Consider the following 19,758-nt stretch of genomic DNA (forward strand, 5'->3'; position numbering starts at 1 on the left):
ACTAGGGGAAAGGCTGTGACTCTTCAACTTGCACTGGAGGCTGGTTCTGGCTGCCTCTCGCCCTCCCGGCCGGCTCGCCTGGCCAGGCGCGGGGGTACACAGCAGCTGAGAGCAGTCGGGGTCAGGTCTGGGCCCCCTGTGGGAGCCCCGGTGGAGAGAGCTGAGCTCTCCATGTTGCCTCCCAAGGTCCCTGGCCTGGGGACAGCGGCCTGTGCCATTCCCACCTGGAGCAGGGCTCTGCTGGTGATAGCTGCAGTCCTGGAGGGAGAGCCTGCTCCGGCTACCTTTCCCTGCTGTTTCCCTGCGCTGTGGTAGGGGATGGAGCCACTGCTCTCATTTCTCAGTCCCTGGCCTCAGCCTGGGCTGAAATCTCTATGCTATTGGGGAAAAGAGACCAGAGGATACAACAGCAGCTCCCTGGGAAACAAAAGCCATGTTTACATCAGACAGCTTTTGGCTTGCTGGCACAAGCGGCCATGGCATAACGTGGCGCTGGGGAGCAGCCACTTTAACCAACCTGCTCCTCTCCAGCTCCCAGGAGGAGACAGCCAGCGGACTCACGAGGATCTGGCTTCACTTAGTACACCGGGCCCCAAAAAGTAGTTCTTTTTCCTGCTTGTCAGGTTTTAGAAATGCCAGAGTGGCCTGAAAGCAGAAGCCACAGCGATCCCTTGGCTGCCGGTGGGGGGGTGCCTGCTCCTCCCCAAAACGCTTCCACGCATGTGGCACATCTCTCTTCCCCCACTGGGGCTGTGGCAGAGCAGCCAGCTTGCCCTTTCTCCCTGGAGGGTGCCGCTGGTCGGGAGACGTGGCAGCTGCCCCAGCCTTAGTCCCTCATGAGGGTGGGTGGCTCACGGGTCCCCTGCGCTGCTGGCCCCAGGGGAATCGGCCAAGACCTGGAGCTGGCCGAGCCACCCCTGCCATGACCCTCCCTCTTCCACCCTATCTTTAAACTCATTGCCTCTGGGTGCTCAACCCCCCATGGCCTTGTGCAAGGTGCAGCGGGGTGGGGGCAAGCCCCAAAAACCTTGGGCAAGGGGGGCACCCAGTGCTCTCGCACCCCATCTGAAACACCCAGCTCTCCCCGGCATCTACTCCCCTCCCTGCCCTGAGTCCGTGGGGAAGAAGCCACGTAATGTACATTTCTAGAGAAGCTTTGGGTGTAAATCAGTGTATACTTGGAGAGGGAAAATTTTTCTATCTTGTAGAGTAGGTATTTTTATAGAATGAAGGTTGATCATTTTTTTAATACTTTAAAGAAGAGAGAAATGTATGTGTATACACAAAGCGTATATATATATATATGTATAAATATATAAATATTGGAGATCTGCCTTTCTCGACTTGGGATCACAGATCCCCAGTTCAAACAATCGTCTTTTTTCCTGTCGCTCACAAAGAGGTACTGTAACTGTAAATAAGCACCGGGAAAAAGTTTTAAGCAAACAAAGCACTGACTTGCACATTCACCATGCTTTAAAGTCCCTATGGAAGAAGAGGAAAACAAAAAAAAAAAAACAAACCACAAAAAAATGTACTTCCCGAAAATGTTCCTCTTTTCCCCACCGGTATGTGAAGGAAGTCCTGAAAAAAGAGAGAAAAACAGTATTGTCTTAAATGATGTATCAATTCTTGTCAGATTAAAAGCTGTTACTCTTCCTGCCCAGAGACCTTCTTTCTGCAGGGGCAGCTCTGAGCATCTGAGCACTGGCTCCCCAGTGGGGCTGGATGGGAGTGGAAATGCCCCTGCCCTGAAGAGTTCCCTTATTTTTGGGGGGTGAGGATGGGGGAGGCCGGACCCAGCCGGCTCTGGTGGGGCCAAGGTCAAGGGGAACCAAAACCTCCCCTCCAGCCAAGCCCTGCAGGTGGGAACTGGGGCGGATTTGCCCTTCCCTGTCCAGGTGGATTGAGGGACCTTTGGAGGTGGCTTTGTGCTCCCCAGGGTGTCCTGCTGCTCTGGAGGGTTTGGGCAGGCTGAAACAGGGCCAGGCTGTGGCTCGGTACTTGGGGTCTGCTCCAGGTGAGGACACGGAGGCTTTCCCTTCTCTGTACTGTGCTAAACCCCTCCGAGCACTCAGCTGCTCTGAACCACTCCAAAAATCCCTTAAATGCTCTAAACCACCCTGCTAAGCTGCTCCACGCCCCTCTAAGCTTCCCTCCACCTCCTCCCAGCCCCTGTAAGCCACCCTAAAGGGCCCTAACGTGCAAAATACCCTCTCAACTCCTGGAGTGTCTCCGGATGACTCCAGACTGTTGCTCTGAACTCCTCTGAGCAGCCCTGGAGCTGCTGCAAAGAGCTCTGAGTGCCTCTACATGCTGGAAAATGCCTCGTTAGAGCTCTGAGCTCTCTAAACCACCCCAAATTATTTCAAACTGCTCCATGCTCCTCTAAACTGCTCTGAGCAGCACTGAGCTGCTCTAAAACATCTCTGAGCATCTCTAAACCACCTCTGTAGAGCTCTAAACTGCTCTACACCCCTCTAAGCAGCTCTGGTGTGCACCAAGATTTCTCTAAATGCCTCTGAAAAAATCCTTTAAAAATTCCTCTGAAAAGGGCAACCTCCAACAGCTTGAAGCTGCTCTAGAAACCGGTAAGTAAACAGCTGCAGGGGCATCGGTACAGTGCTGGGTCGCTTCAAGAAGCTGTAAACGGCTTCTGAACAGCTCGGAGCTCTGGAAGGACAGATCTTTGGGCAGTGCTGAAGCACTTGAATTGCTCAAATAGCTCTCAGGCTCCTCAAACCAGCCCTAAAAGGCACCAAGATGCTAAAACTGCTTGGAGCAGCTCAAAGTAGCTCTTAAAGTCCTCTAAACTCTTCTAAAACTCCTTGAAATAGCTCAACATGGATCATAAAAAAGATCTTGTAGCAGCTCTGAAGCACTCTAAGCCTCTTCTGCGTGGCTGTGAAACTCCTGAAGTGCTCTAACACCCTCCGAAAGGCCCCTGAAATTCCTGCAGACCTTTCTAATGTACCTCTCAATAGCATAAAACTTTTCAGTAACGTCTCTAAACTTCTCCAAACAGTTCAAAACCACCCTAACCCCTCTCTGAACAACACCAGAGGCATAAGCAACCCTGAAACAGCTCCATGCTGCTCCAAAGCTGCTCTAAAACTCATCAAAAAAATATTTGTAGCTGCTTGGAAGCGCTCAAACTCTTCTGCACATCCTCTGAAAAGGTCTCTAAATGCCTTGAAACCTCTCCAGCCTCTTCGAAGCTGCTCCAGAAAAGCCCTAAAGCTCTGAAGATCTCCTCATCCTTCAGAACAGCTCCGGAGCTCCTCCGAAATGCTCTTCTACAGCGTGGCGGGGGCTTGGCACTGTGCTAGCGAGCCTCTGAGCAACTGCAGGCAGGTCTGAGTTATTATTTATCATTAAAAAAATTAAATATTTATTTAAATAAACATATTTGTAATAGGGTTAGAGATTTGTGGAGCTTTCATAGCTCCAAAACTCCTTGGGGAAGCTAAGCTGTTTCTGAAATGCTGGTCTAAACACCACTGAAGAGCTCCAGCTTCTCCCTTTGACAGTGGGATGCTCTGGCCACAGACGGGGGAAACGAGCAGGCACTGAGCACGGGTCGGACCCCGGTCATGGCGCCCAGGGTGCCAGCCTGGGGTGTGCCTGGGCTGCGCTGCTCCTGCCTCCCCTGCCCACCCTCTCCTTTTTTGGGTCAGGCCAGCTTGGCTGGCCAAGGCAGCACCATAAATCACCCCGACTTCATTGAATACAACAGTGCCGGAGCCCCTCAGCTCCGGATCTGACTCAGTTGTGCGCAGCACCCACCTGGCTCCGGCTGGGATGGGTGCTTTGCGGGAAGGGTGCTGGTCCCGGGATACCCTCAGGTCACTTTGGATTCCCCACCTGTAGCCACAGTGCCTCTCCACTGCTCTCGGCCTCAGCAGCAGGAGCGTGGTGCTCAGTGCTTGCAGCCCCTGGGTGCTCCGCTGGCACAGGCAGGGCTCCATGAGCACCCAGCCCAGCTCCCTGCCACCCAGCTCAGTGGGCTTGTCACTGCACCGGCATGAGCCACAGAAGGACAAAGCTGTGGGGAAAGCAGAGCTGCTCTTTCCCAGCTCGCCCTGGATCAGGCCCTTGCCTGGCATGACCCTGGGGGCAGCAGCACACTCCCACCCCAGCCCCCCGCACCCAAAAAGCAGCAGGGCAGCTGGCGAGAGCCCATCTAGCCCCTTCACCAGGGAGCCAGCAGGCACCTTCGAACGCCCCCAAAATCTGGCCACGACCAAGGCCACCGCGGCCGTGTCCCACATCCCCCAGCAAGGATGCCACAGAGGGGCCAGATCCGGCAGGACCCCATGGGGCCGGAGCCTGGCTTCGCCCCCAGCCCGGGCCCAGTGCAGGAATGCGCTCCAGCCGCCGGGTGTTTACTCGCGGCCGGGCAGCTGGAGGGTGGTGAAGAGCAGAGCTTGCACTGCGGGACCCCTGTTTGGAGAAGGGATTTCCAGCTCCTTCCCCTTCTGCATCTGCTGCAGATGCTGGGATGGGGCTGGGATAGAGTTAACCCTTGGCAGACGGGATGGGAGGGGGATGGATGATGCCCCCCATCCTGAGTAATCCGTAGGGCTAAGGGGAGCAGCCCCGGTGCAGACCCTCACCCTGGGGTGCTGCCTGCATCACCCCGTGGGACTTGCCATGGGCAGGACCACCCAGGATGCTCATGGGGAGCGCGGCCCCTGCAGCTCATCTCCAGGGATGCTCCAGGAGCTCAGGCATGGGACACAACCCCTGGCAGGGACAGCCACACCAGAGGGTGGTAACACCCCAGCAAGCACCCCACACACCCAGCCAGGAGGCGACAGGCAGCCCTGCCTGCACCAGTACATTTTCCTCCTCTTGTGCCAAGCTGGAAATCCCTAGGGAAGCAAGGCCCGTGGTGCACAGCCTGCCTGAGACCCCCAGCCTGACCGGGTCCCACAGACTGGCCAGGACCCCCCAGGCTGCCCGGGACCCCCCAGCAACTGTGGGAGCACAGGCAGCACCCACAGCAAGCAGGGCCAAGGCAGAAGCCAAGTGCACCCCTGGAAGGGGGAGCGCCGGGGCAGGGGGCAGGCAGGCGAGCCCCCTCGCTTGCCCTGCGCAGGGGCTGTGAAGCCAGGCGTGGGGTCCCCAGCTCCGGCCATCGCTGCCAGCCTCCGCAGGGCTGCGTGGGCAGGGGGCCATCCTCCCCCGCTGCCCGGGGGGTCCCCGGCCGGCGCAGAGGCGAGGGGCTGCAGCGTCCCAGTGCCCGGGGGCCGGCGGGGGCCCGGCCCGGTGGGGTGGGGACAGCGGCCACGGAGCAGCGGGGCCAGCGGGATGGGGCCGGTGCCGACGGGGCCAGCGCAGCCCGTGGGAAGGGGCTGGCGGCGGGGCCGGCGGGGCTTCGGGGGCCGGGCCCGGGGAGCCGGGGGGGTCCGGCCGGGGCGGGGGCGCGGGCAGCACCTCCCCCCTCCCCTCCCTCTCTCCCCTCCCCTCCCCCCGCGCCGGTCCCCTCCTCCTTCCCCTCCCCGCCGAGGGCAGCCGGCGCCGTCCCGTCCCGTCCCGGGGCTCGGCGGGCTGAGCCGCGGCTCCGCTCCGCTCCGCTCCGCCCGGCGCCGCCGCCGCCTCCCCATGCGGGTGCCCCGGGTGGGCGGCAGCCGCCGGCCCCCCCCGCGCCGGCATGGCCCGGCTCTCCGTCAAGGAGCACCTGGACGGGATCCTCTCCGACTTCGAAGGTGCGGCCGGGGCTGCGAGACCACCCCCGCGGGTGACCCCCGGGGGCTGCGAGACCCCCCACTCGGGGCTGGATATCGGGGGGGGGGGGAGATGCCCCCCGGGGGCTGGGTATCGGGGCGGGGATGCTGCTGGGGCTGGGCGTCTTGGGGGATGGGGTGCCCCCCAGGCGCTGAGCATCGTGGGGGGCTGCGCTCCCCCCCCGGGGGCTGCGTAGCGGGGGGAGGGATGCACCCCGGGGGGGCTGCGCGTCGTGGGGGTGATGGCCCACGGGGTCTGCGCGTCGTGGGAGGCTGCACATCGGGAGGGGGCTGGGATGCCCCCCAGGGACTGGGTATCAAGGGGGGCTGCTCTCCCCCCCCCCCCCGGGGGCTGCGCACGGCGGGGCGCGCTCCTTGGGTTGTGCCCGACGGGGCGCACGCTCGGGGGGGGCCTGGCGGGGTGCGCCCCTGGGGGGGGGCGTGGGTGCACTCGGGGGGGCGGGCGTGGGGACGGCTGCAAAGCGCTCCAGTGAGCGCGGGGGGGGGGGGGCGAGGGGGGGTGCGCTCCCCCGCCGTGTTCGCGTGTCTGCGCCCCCCCCGCGTGTGCGTGCTCCGACCCGCGGCCGCGCTCCCCCCCAGCGCCGCCCGGGCGGGCGGGAGCTGCGGGGGGGCCGGCAGCCGCCTCCCGCTGGCTCCCCCCGGGGCGGCCCGGCCGCAGGAGGCAGCGGGACGGGCTTGGCTTTCTCTCGCCCGCGATTATCCCCGGCCGCTTCCCGGAGGCCGCGGCGGGAGGGGCCGGCGCCCGGGCCCGGGGCCGGGCGGGGAGGGGCGGGCGGCGAAACCCGACCCCGGGGCTGCTGCTGCCCTCGCCGGGGAGGAATGTGTGCACCTACCCTGGGCACCTTAACCCCGCCGCTGCCGGGCCGCCCCCCTCAATCCCCGCCATCCCCCCCACACCCCCGACCATCCCCCTCGACCCTCCCCACCCCCCCAAACCCCCTGCCACGCCCCCACCTCGCCCTGCATCCCCCCCGCTGCTGCCCCCCCCCCCCCCCCCCCCCGCTCTGCCCGTCACTCCGGACACGGTTTGGGGCGGCCACAGCTATGGGTGAGGACGTGACCTGTGACCAGGGGCGGGTTTGGAGTGAAAGGAGGCATTTTGGCGTGTCCCCAGTGGTGCCAAAGCAGTGAGATGGATATGGGGAGGGGGATGCCGGCCCCGTGGCCCCATGGCCCCCGGCACCTTGGCCAGCTGGAGAGGGGCAGGACCAGCCGGAGAAATAACCTGCCTGGCGGAGAGCTGTTATTAGCAGCGCCCACGCCCCGGCCCCTGACCCCTGCCCAGCCCCAGGCACAGAGGTGAGCTGGGGAGGGGACGGGGACGGGACCCCCGCCGCCCCGCTGCCCCCCCGGCACTGATGGCCAAGCAGGGGCAGATGGCTGCAGGGCTGAGGAAGAGGAGGGCAAGGGCGGCCTCGCACCGGCGGGTGCCGTGCCGGGGCAGGCCACCGCACGTGCCGGGATAAAGGGGCACAGCGCAGCGTGGGCCACCCCCCCAGCCTCCCCGCTGGAGGCAGCCACCCGCCACTTGGCAGCGGGGCACGGCGGGGGCGAGGAAGGCTGCCCGGCGGGGTCTGGGCCCCCCGCGCTCTCCTGGGGGCCGGGGAGCTGGCTGCCGGCACCAAACGGTGCTGCTTTGGCAGAGCTGGCAGGAACACAGCTCCTGGGGGGCCCTGCGCCATGGAAGAGGGAGGGAGGGGGCAGACACCCGGTGAAGGCGCTTCCTGCCCTCGGGGGCTTCACGGGGTCCCGGCTGCTGAGACCTGCCGCGGCGGTGCCCGGCCGGGCCATGGTGCCCAGGGGGAGAGGGCCCCCCACCGCTGCCAAACGCCCAGCAGCTGCTCTGGCAAGAGGCTTTGCACCAGAGCCAGGCGCCACGATGCCCACGAGGCAGTGGGGGCGTCCGTGTGGCAGGCACATTCGCGCCAACAGCAGCCCCAAGGCCACGGCACAGGCTCGTAGTTGCCATCAGTGCTGCAAAGCCACGTGGGAGGTGTGGCTGCAGCCGCTCGCATGGACTGTAGTGCTACTGCTGTGTGTAGTGATAGCTCTGCCCTGCCTTGCCATCAGTAGGCTTCAGGGTTAATGCCCTGTAAAGGGGAAGGAATCATTTCCCGCATGTCTGTTTGGATGGATGGAGGGGGAGAGGGTTGGGCGGGGGGATCCGGTTACTCAGGCCGGATCCCTTACAGGGGGAATAAAGCGGGCAGTGTGCTGCGTGGGGAGCTGGCGGCACTGGCTGGCTGGACACAGATAAACCGCAGGGAACAATGATAAAAGCCACGATGAAAAATGCAGCAGGGCTGTGGGGCTGCCGATGCTGAGCTGGTTTCCCATGCAAGACAGGCTCACAAACGGCCCTTTGGCAGCCGGCTGCGCAGGGGGCACCTCTGGGTGCTGGCTCGGTGCAGCACGGCTGGGTGTCCATGCACAGGGGCTGGCCATGGGGTCAGCTGGGGAGGGGGCAGAGCCTGGCGGGTGCCTGGCTGCGGCACCATCGGGTGCCACTCTCATGCCACCATCTCTCTCTCTGTCCCCAGCGCTCAAGAAGTCATTTGAAGCAGAGGATGGGAACGAGGCGCCCGGCTCCCCTCCGGTGTCCCCACTGCCCTCGGGCACCGGCGAGTGCCGCCGGCCACTGCAGCCCAGCCACCCACCCCGCTCAGGCACCGCCACCAGCCCCAGCCCAGCTCCCAGCCCTGTGCTGCGCAGCCGGCTCAGCACCAGCCTCTCTGCCAGCCGAGCCAACAGCACCACTGGCACCGGCATCGCCCATGTTGCCTCCTTCCAGACGAACCAGGGCTTCGCCATGGGGCCGGGCAGCGACGGCGAGAGCCTCCGCAGCTCGTCCTCCAGCCTGGAGAGCCCCGCGCCCCTGCAGCCGCCGGGCACCCCCCTGGCCACTGGCCCTGGCCTGAAGAAGGTCCCGTCCCACAGCAGCGTCTTCCCGGCAGAGCTGGAGCATCCCCTCCGTGGGGCCGCTGCTAGCCACGGCTCGCTGCCGGCGCTGGACCTGCACATCGCCGAGGAGCCGGGGATGGGGACCCCCCTGCCGGACCCCCCGCCATGGGGCACCCAGAGCACTGCAACCCAGCCCCCCACCTGCCAGCCTTCCTCCTCCTTCTCGTCCCCAGCCCCATGCGATGGCACTGGGGTGGCCCCAGGGCTGCCCACGCTCCCCAAGGGGCCGGGGGAGCGGCTGCCGGGGGCATGGGACGTGGCCCCCTGCACGCTGCCTCGGCCGCAGCTGAGGGTCGGCCTCGGCGCCAGCCCCAGCCTGGCCCGCCGGCCCCTGCCGGCCCCCCAGGGCCAGGGGGAGGCAGCCCCGGCCCCCGCCACCCCTTCCCCGGTGAGGGCTGAGGGGCTGCCGCAACTGCCGGCCCCCCAAGCCGCCCCCTTCAAGCTGGTGTCCCAGCCGCAGACGGTGCAAGTGAGCTCCCAGCCCGCCTTCCTCGGGGGGCTGGTGCTGGCGCCGGCCCTGGGGACCCTGGCAGCATCCGGAGGAGCCAGGGTGAACCCCCCCGGCATCAGGCTGGCGGGGCCGCGGGGACCCTGTGCGGCAGCGGCGGCTTCTGACGAGGCTGCCGGTGGCAGCTGGGCTGTGGTGACGCCAGAGCACGGTAGGACTCGCTCCTGTCCCCTCTCCCCACAGGGACCCCCTTGCTGGGTGCGGTGTTGCCAAAACCTCCCAGTGAGCCCTGCTGCCTCCAGCTGCCCCAGCGCTGCCAGTACTGGGGAGGGTGTTGATGCGGGACCGTGGTGACACTAGGGACAACATGGCCAGGGTGACCCCTGCCAGGGCCTTCCTCCCCACCACTGCTGGGGTGCCGGGGGGGTGCGTTGGATGCCACCAGGCACGGCACAATGCGTGGCGCGTAGCGGCGGGGGGGCCGTGTGGCGCGGAGCCGAGCACGGTGCTGGCAGGGCTCCCATCCCGCCCGGCCCCCAGGTGCCTGGCGAGCTTCCCGCCCGCCCCAGCACTAATTGTTTTCCCCAGCACAGGGAGACAGGTTGGGACACATGTGCCCCATCAGCAGCAGCGCCGAGCACCGGGGCTCTGCGCGTGCCGGCTATCACCGCGATCTTGTCCCGCGTCCAGCGTTTTCTTCCCCTCTCACCCCTCCTTGCCTTGGCACGGGGACGGGTCCTGTTCCTCCCTTCCCGCGGGGGCAGAGGAGGTGGCGGGGGGCCAATGTGTGCTTGGGCGTGCTCGGCGCGTGCCTCGTGCCGGGGGGAGGACGCGGGGCTCCCCAGCACAGCCATGCCCCCGGCTCCCACCACGCCAGCACGGGCACCGCCGAGCCTGTGCCTGTCCCCAGCCGCAGGGCGGGGGACTCCCAGTGTCCCCCCTTCCTGGCGACTGCTCCAAGGAAGGCTGGAGGGCACCGGGGCGGCCAGGAGACGGCTGCCGCCGCCCAGTGCTCCCTGTTCAGGTGCTCAGGGCTCATTGCCCGTCTCGCTAGGGTGTCATGAGAGCTGCCGTCGCCAGGCTCTAAGTACTGACGCCGGCAAAGGCATCCATACATCTGCTCCGGGCTGGGGTGAATCATCCCCCAGCAATGCCTGTGGCCGCACTGCCCAGCCAGCCCGGCTGCCCTGCCGACCCACCGCTGCCCGCGGTGCTGGCCGGGGCGGAGGGGCCGGTGCTTGGGGCCAAGCTGGGGTGACGGGGACATGGGGGGATGGTGCTTGGGGCTGAGCCAGGGTGATGGGGACATGGGGAGATGGTGCTCGGGACCAAGGCGGGGTTTGGCAGGGTGGCCGAGTGTGGCGTGCCCAGGCTGCGGAGCAGGGCGCAAGCCGGCAGGCCAGTGTGTGGGTGCCGGCTGCCCTGCAGACAGCACGGGACCAGCAGGCACTGCTTGGGCACAGCGGTTTCTGTGCCAGGAGGAGGTGGGAATACACACCATGGCCCCCAGCTGGTGGCACCCGTGGATGGCCGTGGGGTGGTGTGGCACGCTCGGTCCCATGCCCCATGGGAGGAAGCACTAAGTGAGCCGGTGGCCTCCGCGTTTCACTTCCACACCGAGCGAGCGCCCTGGTCACCCACGCAGGGCCCCGGGCGAGGAGGAGGAGGAGGAGGAGGAGCGGAGGAGGAGCCGTGGGCTGCAGCTGCCCTCCCCGCCTTGCACCCCAGGAGCCATTTGGCCCCGGTGACCAGCTCTCGGCAGCAGCAGCCCCGGCTCCGGCCGGCTCGCCCAGGTAGGGATGGCTGGGGCAGCAGCGGGCAGGGCAGCATGCGGGTAGGGGGGTGCTGCCATCGGGGCAGGGTGACCCCCCCCAGTCCCCAGCGGGCAGGCGGTGCTGTGGGATGCAGGGTTTCGCCCGATGGTTCACTTCTGCTTCTGCTCACTGCCGGCACCCGGCAGCCCCCAGCCCTGTGCCGTGGCTCCCGCCTGTGCCTCAGTCAGCCGGGCAGGCTGGCTCTGGGTCTGGTTGCAGATGGGGTTTGTCACCACTGTCCCCTTGGGTCGTGTTCAGCACTGGGAGAGGCACCGGCATTTCTGGGTCATGCTCGGCCAGGTGGGTAGAGCTGCGGTGAGCTCTTCGCTGGTGTAGTGGGCACCTCTCCCTCCGCATCCCCAAAATCCTCCATCCCTTTGCCAGAGGGGCTGGTTCCCTCGTGCCCTCTCACTCTCGAGCCTTTGGCACCCTGTGCTGCGCTCTCCCCATCTGGCTGTGCTTCCTGGCCAAGGCGATGCCCAATTCAGCCTGGGGGCAAGTGGCCAGGCTGGGACCTCCTCTCCTGGCTCATCCTCTCCCAGCACCTTCCACCCCTGGAGCCTTATTACAGGCTTCCCCGGGGAACTGGCCAATTAGCCCCGCATCAGTAATTAAATCCGTGGAGGAGACCATGGACCTGGGATTAACTTGTCCCTGCCTGGAAAATAAGAGCATCTCTAATGAGTCCTCGAACAGGTCTGGTTGCAGGAGCCATTAGCCCCGGAGGTGCGTGGTGATGCCGAAGAGCTTCCACGTGGCTGCCCAGCCGCCAGCCATCGCCAACGGGTCTTTTTGGGAGTGAGGGCAGGGACACAGGGGGCTCTGGCCCCATGGGGGAGGCAGTTGTGGGTGCAGCACCCAGCGCTGCCACGCGCCCCGTGGTTCTGCCTGCCGCCCCCTGCGAACAGACAGTTCGTGTCTGCTTGGCACTGCCGCTGGCACGGCACAAGGCGTCGGGCAAGAGCTGAGCCCCTGCGCAGGTGCTGCACCCCAGAGCGCCCCGGGGAGCTTGGGGAGTGCAAGCACCGCATCCTGCCTGCACCCTGCCTGCGCGCTGCCTGCAGTGGCCAGCTACCCTGGGTGGCTCCAGGCAGCAGCTGCATCACTTGGTTCTGGATCTGCCCCAGTAACGGCCAGGGGCTGGCAGGGACCGGGGTGCAGGTGCAGGAGGGCAGGTGTCCCCCAGGAGTGGTGGCATGCCCAGGTGAGTGTGTGTGGGGGTCCCACCTCCCTCCCTGCCTGCCTGCGGAGCACCCTGGCTCTGCTGCGGGCAGCACCCTGCCTGCCCTCCATCCCCCCCGGCCGGGTGGCACTGCTGTCACCAGGAAGTCCCCGGCTGTTTCGCCACTTCCGAGGAACACCCCGACCCAAGGGGGTGTGGGGGGAGCTGGGACACACGGTGCTGCTGTCTCCAGCCCCGCCACCTTCCTGGGCATCGCTGCCCAGCCACTCTCCTGCCATCACCCCGGCCAGGCAGTGGGTTTGCACCCACCGGTGGGCACAGGGTGCTGGGCCCCCCTCTGTCGGGATGTTGTTGCCACGGCAACAGGTGTGTTCGGCTCCATCATCCCCAGGCTGGCTCGGGCTGGATGCTGCCCATGTGTCCCTCGTCCCCAGGCTGCGTGGCCCGCGGCCACGGGCTCAGTGGGTGGCTCGGCAGCCTCGGCCATCAGCTCCGCTCGAACCTCGCCGACGCCAAGAACCGGCTGGCACATATGTGGCAGGCGGGGAGGCTGCGGCGTGGGGGGACGCAGGTGCCGTGGGGCACTGCGGCAGTGGGGCAGGCAGCAGGCCCACCACCCCTGGCCCCGCCGGGCCCATGCCGCAGCTGGGCACGGGTGCTGCTCGGGGGGTGCGGTGCAAGGTGGCCCCGGTGCCAGGGAGCCGGTGGGTGCCAGCGGGGATGGTACATGCAGCCAAACGCTCCCGCTCCCCTTCTGTGCCACTGCAGCCACCTGTGGGGGTGATGGGTGCCATGGAGGTGGGGGGAGCATCCCTGTGCTGGGGTCCCCGTCTGCACCGGCCTGGCTGGAGGCCAGCGGTGCCATGTGCCGGGTGGGCATGGCCGGGCAGGCACCTTCCCCACCCCGGCAGGCAACTGGCAAATTCGGTGCAGGGGCTTGGCTGTGGCAGGGAGGGGGCTGCGGGGCGGGAGGGAGGGAGTGGGGGAGGGAAGGAGGGATGCTGCCGTGCTGGTCGTGTGTGGGAGCGGCAGCCTCGCCAGAGCCGGGTTTGGTGCCAGCCGGGGGCTGGCGGAGGGGAGGGGACCAGGCTGCAGCGCTGATGGGGATGGGGATGCTGATGGCGCCTGGGGGACCACCCCGACCGTAGTGGGATGCTGAGCGAGGGCACCACGGCACTGAGGTAGGACCCGAACAATGGCCGTGCCTGGGAGAAGGAGGAGGAGGAGGAGGAGGAGGGGGAGGAAGAAAGGGCTCGGGTGCCCCCCAGGCTGCCGCACAAAGGGCTGGGGTGGGTGCGGGGCTCCAGGGGCCCCCAAGCTGCGGCACGGTCTGGGCATGGTCCCCTGGGCAAGCCCTGCGTGCCCCTTGGGCTCAGGGTTGCGCTGGTGCCTGTTCTGCCCCTGCCCAGCTCCCCCCGGGGCCGCAGGCGGGGGTCCCTCACCCGGCAGGGGCCGAGGCCTGGGCACAACGTGGGGTGGCACTTCCTGCCCTGTGCCCAGAGCCCCCCAGGTGCGTGGGGGCCAAAGCAGGTGCTGCAGGAGGTGGCCTCGGCATGGGTGGCAGTGTGGGCTGGGCGAAGGGTGCCAGCGGTGCCCACAGTGCCCGATGCAACCACCTCACAGAGTAACTGGTGGCATTGTGGGGGACAGGCAGGGCTGCCCGGTGGCACAGCCATCCTGAGGATGCCACTACAGCACCTCCCTGTCCCCCTCCGCCCGTGGGGTGCCGGGGGGACGGCGTGCCCCGTTGCCATGCCAAGCCTCACCGGCTGCCAGGAATGTGCCAGGGCTGCATGCCCACCGGGGCGGCTGCTGCTGCGGCAACGGTGCTGGCGGAGGGGTGGGCACTGGGGGAGGGTCTAGGCTCACCCGCCTTTACCCACCCGTGCAGGGAGCAGCCTGGAGCCCAAGGAGCACAGCATGGAGCCGCCGGCCGTGCCAGAGGAGGAGATGCCCCTCACCACGGCGTCTGGCCCGGCGGGTTGCCAGCTCTTTGGTTACGTGGGAATTGAAGCTGTGCTTGACCAGATGAAAATCAAAACCATGAAGACAGGCTTTGAGTTCAACATCATGGTTGTAGGTGAGCAACAGCCACAGGGTTTGCTCCTGGTTGGGGTGGGAATCCTGGCTCCGATGCCACTGTGCCAGGGGAAGTCAGGCTTTTAAGGAATTTTAAGGGGTTTAAGTAGCAAGAAATTAAAGAGGGCAACATCCCATACCCAATAATATAGCGATGCTGATGGGCGAGCTCATCCCAACCACCAGCATGCTCCCAAATGGGTACTGAGGGGTTGTCACCTTGGGGAATAAATTTATTGGGGGAACAAACTAGAGCTATCCCAACCTCCAGGATGCTCCTAAATGGGTACCAAGGTGTTACTGCCCTGGGGGAATTAATTTATCGGTGAGGGACAAACCAGAGCTGCTGGCATCCCCACAGGGCAGAGCGGGCTGGGGAAGTCGACAATGGTGAACACCCTCTTCAAGTCCAAGGTGAGCCGCAAAGCCTCGCAGCCGGGCCAGGAGGAACGCATACCCAAGACGGTGCAGCTGCAGTCCATCACCCATGGTAAGGTCGCCACCATGGGGTCATGTCCCACCATCCCTGGGGAGAAGCAGGGGACCAGGGGGGTGTCTGAGACTGCATGCATGGCCTCAGACCACACCTCCCCCCCACACTCCCCTGCTTCTCACCAGTACTTGGTCCCCACTGACCCACATCTCTGCCCCATAGTCATTGAGGAGAAGGGTGTGAAGATGAAGCTGACAGTGACGGACACTCCGGGGTTTGGGGACCAGATCAACAATGAGAACTGGTAGGACACAACTGGATGCAGCATCCTGGCTTGGTGGGTGGCAGTTTGGGGTGGGGGTTGGAGCTCAGATGCCGTCTCCCAATTCCTCATCCCCAGCTGGGACCCCATCATCAAATACATCAACGAGCAGTATGAGAGGTACCTACGTGAGGAGATCCTCATCACCCGCAAGAGGAAGATCCCGGACACCCGGGTCCATGGATGCGTCTACTTCGTCCCCCCCACGGGTCACTGGTGAGTCCCCACTCGCAGCACCCATGGGTGGCTCCCTGCTTGGTGGTGTGGGTCACCCCAGGGTGATGGTGGTCCTTGGCAGGCTGCGCCCACTGGACCTGGAATTCATGCGGCGGCTCAGTAAGATCGTCAACGTGGTGCCGGTGATTGCCAAAGCTGACACACTCACCCTGGAGGAACGGGCAGAGTTCAAGCAACGGGTGAGGGCAGGTCCCCGAGGGGCTCCTGGGGTGCCCTGTGTGCCCCCCCCCAACCCCAGCTCAAGCCCCGTATCCCACAGATCCAGGAGGACCTGAAGACCCACGCCATCAGCGTGTACCCGCAGGAGGACTTTGACCAGGACCCAGATGACAGGGCGCTGAACGACCGGATTCGGGTGAGTGCCAGGATGCTGGGACTGGGGATGCTGCTGTCCCCGGGGGAGCCCAGCAGCAGCCCAGGGCAAGTGTGCTCCTCTGTGCTGGCAGGAGAAGATCCCCTTTGCCGTGGTGGGGGCGGACCAGGAGCACCAGGTGAACGGCAAGCGGGTGCTGGGCCGCAAGACCAAATGGGGCATCATTGAAGGTGAGCGAAGTGCCTTGCACCCCCAGCCCTCCCCAGGTACGGGGTGGGGTCTGCTGAGGGTGCAGGGAGCAGCACCCATGGGCACATCCCTGCCCAGGTGGGTGCTGGGGGGTGCTGAGCCAGGGGGGTGCGGCATGGAGCCGTGCTGGTGCTGTGGTGGTACCCGGAGCCTGCCAGGATGCGCTCCCAAGGTGTCCCCCCTGCCCTCCTGCCTACACCCTGCCGGCCGCACTGCCCGCTCTGCCTTGCTTTGCAGTGGAGAACCCGGCGCACTGCGAGTTCCCCCTCCTACGGGACCTGCTGATCCGGTGAGCGGGGGATGGGGCGGGGAGCACTGGCACCCTGCGGGGGGGACAGCGGGGCAGGGGGATGGTGACTTGATGCTCTTGTCCTTTCTGCCACCCCGGGCAGTTCTCACCTGCAGGACCTGAAGGACATCACCCACAACGTCCATTACGAGAGCTACCGCGTGCGGCGGCTGAACGAGAGCAACCGGCCAGCACTGAGCCCCCTCAACGGGCTGCCCAGCAAGGGCGAGGGCAGCAGTGACCTCTGAGCTGCCGCATCTCCCCCCGGAGCTGCCACTGGACCCCTGTGGCAGTGCCTGTCCCCTGCCCACCTGTGGCTGTGCCTGGACCCTGTCTGGGGTGAGGAGCCCACGCCAGTTTGGGGCAAGGAGCCCCCCAAGAATGCCAGGCCACCTCGGGTTGGGTCCCCATGTCCCTCATCCCCAAGCTCTGCCATGGGCACAAGACCCTCTGGACCCTGAGCAGCATTAAAGGTCAACCCGGAGCCTTCAGCCTTCGACATCATCATCCTGTTGGACCCCCCCTGATGTGCCACCACCCTCCTGTGCTGTTCTGGCTGCTGGGGTCATGGGGTGAGACCCTCCCACGGTGCTGCCGGGGTGCCTGGTGCCAGCACCAGCCGGGCACCCCAGAGAGGTGGCGGTGCTGCCAGCGGGGTGTTGGTGGTGCGGTGGGTGGGCAGGGTGTAGGTCCCCTTCCTGCGGTCACCCCACCCGCTCTGCCTGGTCACGGCAGCTGGCAGAGCCGGACTTTGAGCCGCTTATCGGATGGCGGAGGTGCCGGGAGGGGAGGGGAGATGCTGCCCAGAGCGGGGGGAGCTACAGCCAGCTGCTCCCCGCTGTGGCATCCCCCTGCCAGGGGCACCTGGCACTGGATGCAGCCCTCCAAACCCCTTGGGCAGACCCTGATGGTGGGTGCTGCCCCACTGGCTGCCAGCCCTGGCACAGTGTGGGGATGGGGGTGTTGGGGTGGCCCCCCCCAGTGCTCCAGGGGTGCCTGAAAGGCCCCTTTGTGCCTCCCGCCACAGGCTGGGCTGGGGCATGGTGCCAGGACAGCGGCACAGGGCAGCTCCCTGCCCCCCCCCGGCCCCGCTGCAGGGCTTGGCGTCATCATGAGCACCCACACCCTTTGCCCAGCCCCATGTTAATGATCCACCCATCCGCGCTGCTGCCGCCACCAGACCTGGCAAGCTGTGCCTGGCAGTGGTGGCAGTGGCGGCAGAGCCAGGGCTCCTCAGCACAGGCAGCTTGGGGGGCTGGTGGCTCCCTGCCCTGCACCCCACCCCTCCATCCTGGCTCCCAGATAAGAGTGGCTGCTAGCAACACCCATTTCCCCGTGTGTGGCGTGGGTGGAAGAGCTGGCCAGGACCATGGCCATGGTGAAGGTGAACCTCCGTGCCGTGACCTCCTGGGTGGGTATCGCCCGGCTCTTTGCTGTTGTGCTGTCCTGCATCGCCTTCAGCTTGGTGGCCTCCACCAGGGACTTCGGGACTCCCTATGGGACGTGGTGCATGTTCACCTGGTGCTTCTGCTTCACCGTGACGCTGCTGGTGCTGGTGCTGGAGCTGCTGGAGCTCTACCCCAAGCTGCCACTCTCCTGGGATGACTTCACCTCGGCTTTCTCCATGCTGGCAGCATTGATGGTCTTCACCACCTCGGTGGTATTCCCCTCCATCTTCATCAGCAGCCCCTGCAGCGGCAGCAAGTGTGCCCGGCAGGCCGTGGCCACCACCGTCTCCTGCCTCTGCTTCCTTGCCTACGCCCTCGAGGTGGGGCTCACCCGCGCCAAGCCGGGGGACATCAGCAGCTTCCTCTCCACAGTGCCCGGGCTCCTCAAGGTGTTTGAAGCCTACGTGGCCTGTCTCATCTTCTGCTTGCTGGATACCTATGATTCGGAACCTGGCCTGCAGTGGTGCGTGGCTGTCTACTCCATCTGCTTCATCATCACACTCATCATCATCGTCTTCACCATTGGTCGGTGCCTCACCTACATCCCCTGCCCGCTGGAAAAGATGCTGGTAGGCTACAATGCCCTGGCCCTGGTGATGTATATCACTGCCACTGTCCTCTGGCCCCTCTACAGCATCGGCAAGATGACCTGCCCCAAAACCTGTGGCAGGGACTGCTTGTGGAACAAGCACCTGGGGGTCACCTTCCTCACCATCTTCAACCTCATCGCCTACTTGGTGGACCTGGTCTACTCCACCAGGATGGTCTTCATCAGGGAACCTCCCTAAGAGCTCTCTCTGGGTGGCCCCGGTCGGGCGAGGGGTGGTGGGACGTGGCTGGGTGCTGGTGCAGGGCTGCCGGCGGAGCTGAGGAAGAGGCTGGACGCCTTGGAAAGCTCCTTCTCCCCGCACCGGAGCAGAGAGCTGCGGGGCGCTCCCAGGGGTGTGCTCAGCCCTGTGCCCCACAGGTTGCCAGGCTGAGGGGGCCAGGGGACCGGTTTGGGGGGGAACAGGATGCTCCCAAAACCCTGGAGCTGGGGGCGGGGTGGGCTTTGGGATTAAATTGGGTCATTTTTCATTTGCTTCTGCCTCCTCTTTCTTCCCCTTCCTGGTTTTCTGTGGGATCCTCCCCAGCAGCAGGGGGGGGCTTGGGGGTGAGAAACTGGGGGGCACCTGCAGCACTGGGGAGGGCACCGGCAGTGGCAGGGGGCACTGGCAGCAGCACGGGGGGGGGGGGGTTGGAGAGACACCTCTTTTTTTCCTCCTTGTTGACTCAGAAGCAGGGCATGACCAGGAAAAAAACCCCAACCTGGATGCCTTTGCCTTGGCACCCACACAGAACCCTGCCAAACGGGTTCGGGAGGAATGTGGTTGCTGGGGGGGGCTGAGCCCGCCAGGTCCTCGTCACCACCACTGTCACCCCAGTGGGAGCCCTGCTGGGTGGCAGGAGCCCTGTGCCTGCTGCTTTACCTCTTGGGGGCTGCCGGGGAGTCCCCTGCCTGGGGGGGCACTGGGCGGGGGGGTGGCTGTCACCTGGTGCCACCAGAGCTGGGGGTGCTGAGACATGTCGTCAGGAGGACAGTGGCACCGCAGGCCGGTATACCAGGAAGAAGGCGGCAGAGCAGTGCAGGCAGATAAGGACTGGTGCAGGCAAGGGAAGGTGTGCCCAGCAGGCAGAGCTCCTGGCACGGCGCTCCCGGATGTGGGATGGGCACCCTCTGGGGCACCCTGGCGGCTTTTGGAGCCGCGGTCTCCAGCCCGCGCTGCTCCCTCCGCCACTGCTTGCCCTGACACTAGCCACACCCTGGGGCCATCCCCATCACCTCAGGGCTGCTAGAGCCAAGCCAGGCACAGCCCAGGGCCCATCCCCACTGTCTCAGGACTTGCTGGGGGCCACAGAGTGGGGTCCCTACCACCATGAGATGGTGCAGACTGGCTGCCACGGCAGCTGCACTGGGGAAGGTGGCAAAAGAGCCTGGACCCAGCCTTGGACACTGCATGGCACCCATGGGTGCCACGGTGCCCAGGCAAGTGGGACCTCTGTGCCCTGTGCTGGGGCCACTGTGGTGGTGGGTCCCAGCACCACCAGTGAAGGCGATGCCATGGGCTGCTGGGTGGCCTGGTGCGTGTCCCCTTCACCCGGTCCATGTTCCCAAGGTGGCCATCACACCGTGACTGCAGCACCCTGGCACCGGATGGGCTGCTCCCCTGCACCCCAGGTAGCGAGGCTGGA

General features: G+C 65.5%; 2 protein-coding genes across 2 annotated transcripts; both read left to right on the forward strand.

Annotated features, from left to right (window-relative positions):
* The first annotated feature begins 14,076 nt into the window (after positions 1–14,076).
* LOC104038368 (septin-12) lies at positions 14,077–16,326 on the forward strand. Its single transcript, XM_075718144.1, has 9 exons — positions 14,077–14,236; positions 14,597–14,725; positions 14,891–14,972; positions 15,069–15,206; positions 15,289–15,406; positions 15,487–15,582; positions 15,674–15,770; positions 16,027–16,078; positions 16,182–16,326. Exons 1-9 carry the CDS (start codon positions 14,077–14,079, stop codon positions 16,324–16,326), a joined length of 1,017 nt encoding a protein of 338 aa, XP_075574259.1.
* Positions 16,327–17,447: 1,121 nt separating this feature from the next.
* Positions 17,448–18,314, forward strand: MYADM (myeloid associated differentiation marker). Its single transcript, XM_009479155.1, has one exon. It carries the CDS (start codon positions 17,448–17,450, stop codon positions 18,312–18,314), a length of 867 nt encoding a protein of 288 aa, XP_009477430.1.
* The last annotated feature ends 1,444 nt before the right edge of the window (positions 18,315–19,758 follow it).

This window comes from Pelecanus crispus, chromosome 11, assembly GCF_030463565.1.
Source record: "Pelecanus crispus isolate bPelCri1 chromosome 11, bPelCri1.pri, whole genome shotgun sequence".
In the NCBI taxonomy this organism is placed as follows: domain Eukaryota; kingdom Metazoa; phylum Chordata; class Aves; order Pelecaniformes; family Pelecanidae; genus Pelecanus; species Pelecanus crispus.

Coding starts and splice junctions, on each gene's coding strand:
- LOC104038368 (XM_075718144.1), top strand. CDS start 14,077: ATGGAGCCGCCGGCCGTGCCAGAGGAGGAGATGCCCCTCACCACGGCG. Junction 15,207..15,288: donor GTCCCCCCCACGGGTCACTG/GTGAGTCCCCAC, acceptor GGTCCTTGGCAG/GCTGCGCCCACTGGACCTGG. Junction 15,583..15,673: donor CGCTGAACGACCGGATTCGG/GTGAGTGCCAGG, acceptor CTGTGCTGGCAG/GAGAAGATCCCCTTTGCCGT.
- MYADM (XM_009479155.1), top strand. CDS start 17,448: ATGGCCATGGTGAAGGTGAACCTCCGTGCCGTGACCTCCTGGGTGGGT.